This window comes from Erigeron canadensis, chromosome 7 (genome assembly GCF_010389155.1).
Source record: "Erigeron canadensis isolate Cc75 chromosome 7, C_canadensis_v1, whole genome shotgun sequence".
Taxonomy (NCBI): Eukaryota; Viridiplantae; Streptophyta; class Magnoliopsida; order Asterales; family Asteraceae; genus Erigeron; species Erigeron canadensis.
The window spans coordinates 25,231,089-25,242,718 of record NC_057767.1 but is presented as its reverse complement, the minus strand read 5'-3'; the positions used below and the strand labels follow the sequence as shown (position 1 = coordinate 25,242,718).

Sequence of the window (11,630 nt, the reverse complement as noted above, 5' to 3'; positions counted from 1 at the left end):
GGTAATATCTTCCCATTTCCACACCGGGACTTCTAATTGCTTCAGCAATCCTGACGGTTTCTGATGTTCGATCTTAACTTTTGAACACGTCAGGCATCTGCTGACATACTCGTAGATCTCTCTTTTCATTCCAGGCCACCAATAGTCTAGTTTCAAGTTCTTGTACATCTTGTCTGCACCGGGATGGATCGAGTACTTTGAACTATGAGCTTCCTGCATGATGATCTCTCTAACACCGTTAGTTGTAGGGATCCAAACTCTGTTCTTGTACTTTCTTACTCCTTTGTCATCAATCTCGAGTTCTTGAGCGATTGGGCCTAACCTTTCTGCCTTCAAGTTCTCTTCTGACCTCAATCCAATCTCTTGACCCGTGATCACGCGTTGACTTAAATCTATACGATCAGCTTCTTTGATCGATAGAATCTTGATTCGTTCTTTTCGGCTTATAGAATCTTGATTCGTTCTTTTCGGCTTAACGCGTCGGCTACTACATTCTCCTTTCCAGGATGATACTTGATGTCGCAATCGTAGTCACTCAGCAATTCTACCCAACGCCTTTGCCTCATGTTTAATTCTTTCTGTTTGTATATATGTTGCAAACTCTTATGATCGGTGAAGATGGTACATCTGGTCCCGTACAAGTAGTGCCTCCAAATCTTTAGAGCAAAGACGACTGCTCCAAGTTCTAGGTCATGAGTAGTGTAGTTCTTCTCATGTACTTTGAGTTGTCTGGATGCATAGGCGATCACTCTGCCCCTTTGCATCAGTACACAGCCTAATCCTTGGTGTGAGGCGTCACAGTACACGACAAAGTCTTCAGTACCTTCTGGTAAGGTCAGAACAGGTGCTTCACACAATCTGTCTTTTAAGGTTTGAAACGCTTGTTCTTGTGGTTCTCCCCAAATAAATTCCATGGTCTTCTGAGTCAATTGAGTCAATGGTAGTGCGATTTTGGAGAAGTTCTCGATGAAACGGCGATAGTAGCCAGCCAGTCCAAGCAAGCCACGAACTTCTGTAGGAGCTTTCGGAGCCTCCCACTTCTTAATTGCTTTGATCTTGGCTGGATCTACATGAATGCCTTGTTCGTTCACAACGTGACCGAGGAACTGTACTTGGCGAAGCCAGAACTCGCACTTAGAGAACTTCGCGTACAACTGTTCGTCGCGAAGGAGTTGAAGAATAGACCGAAGGTGTTGTTCATGATCACTCTTGTTCCGGGAGTACACAAGTATGTCGTCTATGAATACCATGACGAATTTGTCTAAGAACGGGCGACAGACACGGTTCATTAAGTCCATAAAGATCGCCGGAGCATTAGTTAGACCAAATGGCATCACGAGGAACTCGTAATGACCATATCGAGTACGAAAAGCCGTCTTTGGGACATCACCATCTTGAACACGAATCTGGTGATACCCTGAACGTAGGTCAATCTTAGAGAAGTACGAAGCACCTTGCAATTGATCAAACAGATCGTCTATGCGAGGTAAGGGATACCGGTTCTTAACGGTTAGTTTGTTCAGTTCACGATAGTCTATGCACATTCTCATGGAGCCGTCTTTCTTCTTGACAAAAAGAATAGGTGCTCCCCAAGGGGATGAACTAGGACGAATGAAGCCTTTGCTCAGAAGTTCTTGCAATTGATTGGACAGTTCTTGCATTTCGGGGGGAGCTAAACGGTACGGTGCTTTAGCGACAGGTGCTGCACCGGGAACTAGATCAATATTGAACTCGACTTGTCTAACAGGTGGAATACCTGGCAAATCGTCGGGAAAGACATCGGGGAAGTCCCGAATAATGGGGATGTCTTGAACGTTCTTCTCTTTAGCACTTTTATCGATGACGTGAGCCAAGTACACTAAATGATCTTTCTTGTCCAGGTACTTACGAAACTTCATGGTTGAGATGATTCTGAGTTCATTCATAGGTTTGTCGCCTTGTACAATTAAAGTCTCGTCGTTCGGTAGCGGTATATGAACTATTTTCTCATGGCAACAAATAGTCGCGTGGTGTTTGGATAGCCAATCTATTCCCACGATAATGTCGAAGCTACTAGTCTCGACCGGGATTAGATCGATAGCAAAGTCTTTGTCTACTAAAGTCATAGGACAATCTAAAGCAATCTCGTTGGTACCGTACTGCTGGCCATTAGCATACTCTACTACATATTTATCTTCAAGTTTACCAGTTATCATTTTAGTTCTAGTTTTAAATTCTAGCGCAATGAAGCTACGCTCGGCACCGGAGTCAAATAGCACAGAAGCATAATGATCGTTCAGGAGAAATGTACCTGTCACAACCCGAGGGTTCTGACGAGCTTCCTCAGCTTTCACAGCAAAAACACGAGCGTTCGCCTGGCCCTGTTGGTTTTGCTGCTGCTGGTTGTTCTGTTGATTTTGGTTTCTTGGCCCGCGTGGTTGAGCAACACGCTGAACTTGAGTGTTCTGGTTCTGGTTCTTCTGAACTGGGGCAGCAGGTGGTAATGGAAGTCGTGTGTTCCTTGCTGGAGGGTCTCTGTTGGCTGGTGGTGGGTTGTTTCTTGGTGGAATTATTGTAATAACACTACAGTACTTGGCCATGTGGCCCACGCCTTGGCACTTGAAACAAACAGGACAATCACTAGTGTGGTGAAGATTACAGCGGGTGCACTTCGGGTAAGCACCAGAATATCTTGTTGGTTCAGTTGCTGCGATCACTGCATAATTCCTCTAGATCTTCCCCTTCTTACTTGGGGGCTCAGTTCTCCTTTCCACCACTTCTTCTGCCTTTCTCTTCCCTTTCTCGACATTCTCAAACAAACCTCCTGATCTGAAGATATCCTTAGTCAATGTCTTGGCCAGTACAGTGGCTCTTGACATTGTCTTAGGACCCTTACTGGTGAGAGCACGGCGAATCTCCGGGATCAAACCCCAAATAAAACGATCGATCTTCTTTTCTTTAGTGGAAGCCAAATGTGGAATAAGTCTAGCAATTTCATTAAACCTCAAAATATACTTCTCAATTTCCACTCCCTTCATCTTCAAGTCCCAAAATTCTTGTTCCAACTCTAGCAGTGCATCTTTGGTACAAAACTCAGCTCTCATCATCTTTTGAAGTTCCTCCCAGGTGTGAGCATAAGCAGACTTCCTCCCACTTCTTAACACCCCGCTAAAGCGGAATATACGAGATGTACAGATAAGCACAAACACGCACAGTACAAGTTCAAACACAGCTTATAACATTAAGGAATAAGAAGTATCATAAGTTATTACAACATTTGGGATAAACCCTGAATTAGATAATATTCAAAAGACAGAACAATTATCTTAAGTACTCTTTGAACTCAGAACAGGAACAAGAAAAAGGAAGTCTTCACAGCCACTAATCTTGAACGCACGAACAATCTCCATAGAAGTAAGCTGGAAGTAGGAAGACTCCTATGCTAAGAGAACTAAGAACCTTGCCTGAAAAGCAAGTAAGTTCAAAAGGGTCAACTACAAAAGTAGTTGGTAAGATTCACATAAAGTACTCATTAGTTATACATAATATTAGTATGTATATTAAGAACAAGTCATAAGGTCTGTACGTCTGTCAAAAGTACTTTGTAATATTAAGAATAGTTTTAGAATATGTAATGTACTTAATATGCATGTATATAATTACTGCTAACCCGATTGGTCAATGATGAACGATGATGAATCAGTAAGCTCACAACAACCAAGTAAGCTACGAGCATGATCTAGATCAAATAAGTACAGATAATATGCATCCTCCGGAACTGTAGAGAATGAGGGTGGACCTACCCTAACAGCGCTGTCCATAATTACCTACGGTTCATTCCCTGAACTGTGGGATATGAATTGATAGCAGTAAAAATAGAACTCATACATAGAACAATATGTACATACGGAGAACATATAAGTGATACAAATGTATTCAAGGTCCTGCCCATTCAAGATCTAGAATACAGTTTCAGAGAATAAGTATGATGATAGGAATGTATTCAGATCCCGCCCATTCAAGACCTAAATACACTCAAGAGAGTATATATGATGATAAGAAAGTATTCAGAATCATTTCATAAATAGTCTGTACTTTCATAAAATAGTACATAGAACAGTTTTAGAACATATGTATATATATTTATATATAGACATTTAAGTACGGAATACTTTTTATACGACCATATGATAGTACGTAGAACAGTTCAAGAACATACATATATGTTTGTATATATATATATATATCATTTAAGTACCAAAAATAGTTTTCATGCTTTTTAGTCCCCGATAAAGAACTTTGAACAAAATGTACGAAAAGGGGATAAGTGAACTCACAGTGATCTGGTACAGTACAGTTATCGAGCAGAAAGGATAAGCACAAAGATAGATATTATTATATCTATCGAAGTCCAAGCACGTCTTGTCTGAGGCCTAAGTACACGTCGTTGATCACATAATACGTACATATATCAGTCTTAGTGATTAATTAATCACAGAAATGTTCTTGATGATCCGATGATTTGGTCCTTTATGCACAGAAAACGTTTTGACCCTTAATGAACTTTAAGTACTTGAACATGTCTTTAAAATGTCTTTGAATATACACTAACAGATTGTACCCAATTGTTCTTGTAATTGTTAGCGTGGAACTTGTACCCATTTATCACGATCAAGAAATAAATCATTATTATTTTATTCAACTAGAACTTGGCATTAGGGTTTGTACTAGAAACATTGTTATAAATTGTCTCATGTCTTGATCTACTTTGGTCTATTAATAGATGTTCATATACGAATTTAGGATTCACGATCGAGTCATAAGATTATAATATACTTTCTTCACAATAAGCTAGGATTGTATCAAGGTTTATTCGTCATTTAAACAGTCCTTGGCCAAAAGATAATTTAGATCGTTCTATATTTGGTGATTTAGATCGTTTCGTCCTAGGCACCTTTGGATCGTTTTGAGTGAGCTTCATTTAGGTCGTTTCATACAAGTTCTGTTTAGATCGTTTCAGGCAAGCTTCCTTTAGATCGTTTCAAGGTGTTGTTCAATTTAGATCGTTTCGCTGCTTCCCCATTTAGATCGTTTTACTGCTTCTCCATTTAGATCGTTCTACTGCTTCTTCGTTTAGATCGTTCTACTACTTCTTCGTTCAGATCGTTCTACTGCTTCTTCGTTTAGATCGTTTCATCAACAAGCAGGAAGAGATCGTTTCATCAAGCAGAAAGATATCGTTTCATTATTCTGTTCATTCATCCATTCTGTAATCGTGACTAGAGTTGATTCAACATTAGATTGAGTGAAACCGATCGTATGATCAGTTGCCCAGAATGTGAATCAAGACCGAGCCACACTCCAACCATAATGACAACGAGAAGTAGCAGTAGCAACTCAAGAACATAAACACGAGCCCAAACAACCAAGAAATCAAGTCTTAAAGAGGTCTAAGTCGGTCTTGGAACGAGTTAGGACGTAATATTAGTATATGTTAACATGTTAACACCCTTTTCTTATCACATTTTCAGATTTCAGAATCAATTTAACACATGAACACTTGGTGGTTTCAAGAACAAGTTATGCTCATATTTGAAGAATGGGTTTTGCAATTTAATCATGTTATGACCCAAATTTGTTCACCAACATGATGTTAAACACATTTAGACACAAACCCATTGCTTATAAACATGATTTCTTAACAAAATCGGACAAAATCATCAAGAACAAGAACATAGAAAGTACACTTTTATTTTGATCAAATTCTCAAAGAGATGTTGTTATTACCTGTGATTTGATGTTGGAAACGTGTTTTGATCGTCACAAAGAACCCAAAAGTACAAGTGATTTCACTCAAACAACCCAAAATCAAGGTGGTGATTTTGTGTGTGTTTATATGTCTGACTATGTGTTTTTAGTGAGAGAGTGAGAAATGGAGGTGATGAATGAATAGTAACTTTTCTCACACTACAACATTGTATTTATACCTTTTCCAAATGGATGCACTATGTATTTCCAAGGGACTATTTGTGAACATTTTGCACTAGAACACTTATGGACACGAACATTTATGAACCGAACCTTCATATTTTATCGAATTAATTCATAATCCGTCACATAACTCAAGATTTAAGATCTAATTGACCTTCAAATAAGCACATATTTTTGAGTCTAAAGTACGTCAAGAACTTAAGTAGATTGGACGGTCTAGCCATTCAGATGGCGAAAGTACGACTTAAGAAACTAAATTAGAATATTTATAAGGCGGTTGTTACAGATATTGTGACGGGATGTTAAAACTATTAAAAAGTTTCCAAAGTTGATGTCACATGTGTTTTAATAGTTGATAACAGTTTAGTAACACGCTTCCGCTTCGCACTTTGATTTGAATTTAAAATTTGTTTTCAAACGGTTGGTCACCCGACTCATTACGGTTAATAAAATCCGAACATTGAATCTCTCATAAATAAATAAAGGGATTTTCTAACAAATGCCCCTAGGGCAATAGTTTACCCTTTCTTTTATGGATAGTATTCTCGAATTTAATGTTTCAAATCAAAACCCCCATCAATCTTTAATACTTTTAACTACACTCAAATATTTTACATTAAATTACTCATTGCCATCAAATTGAAAAATTATACGTCCAAACATTCTTCTTAGAAATATGCTAAACATATTGCAAATCAACACTAATAAATATCAAATAATAGACACATATTTCTGATTTCTAATGAATATGTATTCAAAGAAAGTGAATGCAGTCGGCATATCAAAAATCATAGGTAACTGAACATTCATTCTTTATATGTAACATTGTTATTAATTTCTTGTACCCTTTTGTAGTTATCCATAAGAACGTACTCTTTTGCAATGTTTATTTAGCACCCATGTTTGTATAAATTTTCTATTGCGGAATATTTAGTCATGATTAATTTGGATTTAAACAAGCCTCCGACTGAAGAAGGTAATGAAACTCTAATTGATTATGAACCTTTTGTTGGGCAAACTTTCTCGACTTTTGAAGAGGCATATCTTTTCTATAAAAACTATGCTTACAAAAATGGATTTTCTATTCGCAAAGATCGATTTATTAAGAAACATGATAGGATTGTAAGACGTTTATGGACAGTCAATTAGAAGGTGGTGATATTTTGTGTCCTCCAAAGTCTGTAACAAACGGGCGTCCAAAAAAAAGATGTCTCATGGGTGGAAAATAATTGGCAAAGAATAGGGTTGAAGCCTATTTTCACTTTGAAGTATTAAAAGAATTTAAGTCTCTAAAGTTTTTGGTTGGATTATTTATTTGAATGTAACATCCCAAACTTTTTATTTAACGGTTGACATGAGTCGTTAAGTCAATGTAACGTGTCCGTTACGTCCATGTTAAATTTAAAGCTTATATGTAGTTAATGTGTAATGCGTGTGAGACTTGAATGTCTTATTGATTGACGTAGTAATGCGTTTAAGATGTAGTTATATGCCTTTAGAGGTGTTCAAAGTGTTTATTGAGTTGTATATAGTTCATATAGGTGTTTAGGGCTAATAATGTGACGTTTGGAAGCTTAGGGACAAGTTTTGACATAGGGTGAAAGTCAAAAACGGGATTAGGGTCAAAGAGCAGGTCTTTAGCTTCTAATCATTCATAATATCCTTTTCTCTTTGAGCCCTAACCATTCCCCATTGCCATAATCAATTCCTTGTTCGATTTCATCTTCGTTTGGTTGATTCGAGAATGTTTTGATCAAGTTTTTAAATTCTCTTTGTAATCTCCAGGTATCCCATGTAAAATAACATTGATTTTATGTTATTTCAATCATATAATCAGATCCATAACTGATTTAGGTCATTAGATGATCAATCGATGTCTTAAACGTTGATTCGTTGACCTAAAACGTTTAATTATGTGATGCAAATCAAGTAAGGATTAATCAATGATTTCATTGCATCATTATGGTCTTAAAATGGTGAATTTTGAGGTACAAAAGTCGTTCATAAGGTTATGGGTCGTTTGGGGTGTGTTTGGTTAAGTTTTGGAGGTTAAACAATAAGGTTTGTGCAGATTCGGGGCTAGCTGCGCCGCAGCTACTAAGCTGCTGCACAACTAGAAAACAGTGACCTTTAGTTGCGACGCAACAGCGACAGAACTTTCAAATGGCCATAACTTTTAAACCGTAACTCCGTTTTTAACAAATAAGCTATCTACGGAAATGTGAGAGAGTCTACTTTCTAATGGTAATACTTTTAAAAGATGATGATGATGTCAAGTTTCCAGAAAGATTAATTTAGTAAGTGAATGTCGAGTTCCGTCGAGTTATGTAAGCCCTTATGTATTAAACGAACCTCCAATGCATCAAGCATTGTCATGAGTCATGTTTATAGGTATTTAGACTTGAGTAATGACCATAAGTAAGTGGGTACTTGTTAGCTCATTATGTTGTCTAATGATTATAGGTAGTTGGGAATACTTGCAAAGCTCGGTAACTTACGTTATCTTTTTGTGCTCTTCTACGAGGTAAGATACACTACTTTGACACGCTGAGGGTTCAACAAAAACATAGTTTTCGTATAATAACTTCCCCAAATGGTATCTTGTTTGCTTATGGGTATTCGGGATTATATGGGAGGTGATATGGGCTATGTAGATGCATATTGAAGCCTGAAATGCTGCCCCAATGATATGTATTGATATGAGATGCTATGTATGCTTTATAGATTATATGATATGAGATGATAGATGATACGAAATGATATATATATATATATTATGATACGAAAGATGTTATGAAATGATGTACGATATGAGATGATAAATGATATGCAATGTTGTAATGATATGCGATATGGAATGATATATGATGATGTACGTGATGTAACAATGTATGCGATGTAATGATATGCTATGAAATGTTATGTAATGTCCTGAGATGAATAGAAATGTGTTATATGTTGATGATATGTATAATGTGCATGACTACATGGCTTGTTCATCTAGTTCACTAGACTCTTTAAGTTGCCATGTCACGTGCACGTTTAAGGGCCCAAACGTAAAGATGTATATATGTGATGATTGTTTAGGTTGTGTAAACACCTAAACTATATGTGATGTGAAATCGAGCTCGTAAATTTAACGTGAAAGTGTTAAGCTTAACCCGTACTTGCCCTAGCCCGGTTAAGTGCGTTGATGTGGTTGCTCGGGTGGTTCCTTGCAATGAGGTATAACGTGAAGAGTAATACGGGAGGTCTTACCAGCCCCATTGTCATTGAACATACGGATTACTCCTGGATTGGCTTGCCATTCCTTAACGACATTGATGGACCACCGTAAGGCTTATCCATCCAGTCGGGTGTGAGGTTCCCTGTTAGGTCTTATGACCTCCTACACACAAACTTACACCTTATATGTGATGAGTGACCTATGTCACACCTAATGTAAGTGACTTATGTCACACTATACGATGATGCTTATATGATATATATGAAGTAAAAGATGACTAGGCACATCTAGGGTGATTCAACCTATTATGATGATGTTTGATGCGATGATATGTTATGGATGATGTGATGCATTGATGTGATATGTGCCTTAACGATTTAATATGACTTTTATATAATGTTTAAATGGACAAATGTTTTATTAATGAGGTGTTATCTTACTTAACTAAGTAGTGAGCAGGTCGATGTGAGAAGACGTGAGACATGGGTAGATGATCTTGAATCTGGCTATAGTTTACCCATAGTGGCTGCTCGCTTTATACATTTGCTTTATGTTTAGATAATAATGACTTGTCTTGATTATGTAGTCGGCTGTTTAATGTTGAGCAACCGATGGGTTTCCATTTGAACTTATTTTGATGATATGGCTAGTAACACCATTTAATGAATAAACCAAATAGATTATGTTGGTTTAGACTTTTAAAGTTTACTTTTGCTTTCTTTTAACGCCGTTAGGCGAAAGTTTTTGGAAATTCATATTTTTAAATGATGGGTGTTACATTGAATGATATTAAATAATAGTGATTTTGCTATATTTTCTACTAGTGATATTTGTGTCCTAGTTGGGTGAAAATATTTTCTACTAGTGATATTTTCTACTACTGATGATTTGAGTAATATTTTCCATAAGGCATATCGTTCGACTTGGTGGCAATAATTAAGTAATTTAATATAAAATTTTAAAGTGTAAATTAAAGTATTAAAGATTGATGGGGGTTTTGATTGGAAGCATTAAATTGGAGAATACTATCCATAAAAAAAAAAGTAAACTATTGCCTTAGGGGCATTTGTTAGAAAATCCCATAAATATATTAAGAGTAACTAGGAAATGACTAAAAATGACCGTAGGAAAAAAGTTTTTTTTGTCAGACTGTTACATTCGAGTCAAAAACTAACTTATTAACTCCGAGTAATCCGAGTAGAGAAAAATTTCCTTTACCCATAATTTTGTATTGAAGTGTTTTACTTTCTTACACATAATGAAACATATATTAATTTTTATTAAAGTTAGAACTAATTTTTTTTTTCATTCAATTATATTTTTAAAATATTTGAACAAAAATATGTGAAAATCAAGGAAATGATAAATGATCTTTGACATAAAACATGGACTGTTTGAATCAAAAGTATTAAAAATTAAATCCTTACCTTTATTTTAAAAACAAAATTAATAAGCTAACTGTAGAATGATAACTTACTCCGCAAAAAATCAACTTGGGAAGGTTTGGAGGATTTGGTCATTTTTATAACGAGGAGCGTAAGTCCACAATGCTAAAAAGAAGTCAAACCCCGACCAGGCAGTATTAGTGGCGACGTCGCCGCTAATACTGCGGGCCCTCATGTCCGTAATGGTAAATCTGGCAGAGAAAAAAGCGGGCCCCTTGTCAGTGTCAGAGTATTAACGGCGACGTCGCCGCAAATGCTTTGGTCGGGTTGACTTTTGCCTGGTGGTGTTACCCTGTGCCTATTATAATTGGCTTAATTTGTTAGGGCTTCTGTGTATGGATTTGCATTTGACAAAAATGTAGATATCAATATTTATGTACGTATGTATATGGATTTAAAGATGTTTGTTTGCAATAGTTTGATTTAACTAGAAATGGAAAATGAAGAGGAAAAAAAAAAGAAAAAAGGAAGATAATATCGTTGTTGATGAAGATGATAATCTTAAAAGTGGAGGAGGATTCTCTCAAGTTCTCCCAACTTGACTAGTCAGTCAAGTTTGGAGGATTTTGACCATTGGATGAAAATTAAGGGTCAAAATTCAATGATAATTATTGAATCTTGGCTATTGATTTTCAATTAATGGTCAAGATCCTCCCAACTTGACTAGTCAAGTTGGAGGAACTTGAGGGAATCCCATTCCCTTAAAAGGGAGAAGGATTCCAATAGTGATTTAGACCAAAACTGTCGACGAGGTAAGCTTTCCTAGACCAAAATGGTATTTTACAGGAACTAATGACCGAGATCTATGATTTCATGTACACAACAAGTACCACAATTACAATTTACTCTAGTATATATGGTTTATTTGTTTTATCAGATTTGGATGTGTTTTGGAACTTATCCAATGTAATTTTTAAGAAAAATTGAAAAGATATGAAATTTTTACGTTTTTATTAATATACATATATCTTTTAGGGCGCATTTGTTTC

At 36.6% G+C, this 11,630-nt stretch overlaps 1 protein-coding gene across 1 annotated transcript; it reads right to left on the bottom strand.

Annotated features, from left to right (window-relative positions):
- Positions 1-1,602: 1,602 nt before the first annotated feature.
- Positions 1,603-2,579, bottom strand: LOC122609160. Its single transcript, XM_043782218.1, has 2 exons — positions 1,684-2,579; positions 1,603-1,618 (listed from the first exon to the last, which is right to left on the bottom strand). The coding sequence occupies exons 1-2, from the start codon at positions 2,577-2,579 to the stop codon at positions 1,603-1,605; spliced, it is 912 nt and encodes a 303-aa protein (XP_043638153.1).
- Between the last annotated feature and the right edge of the window lie 9,051 nt (positions 2,580-11,630).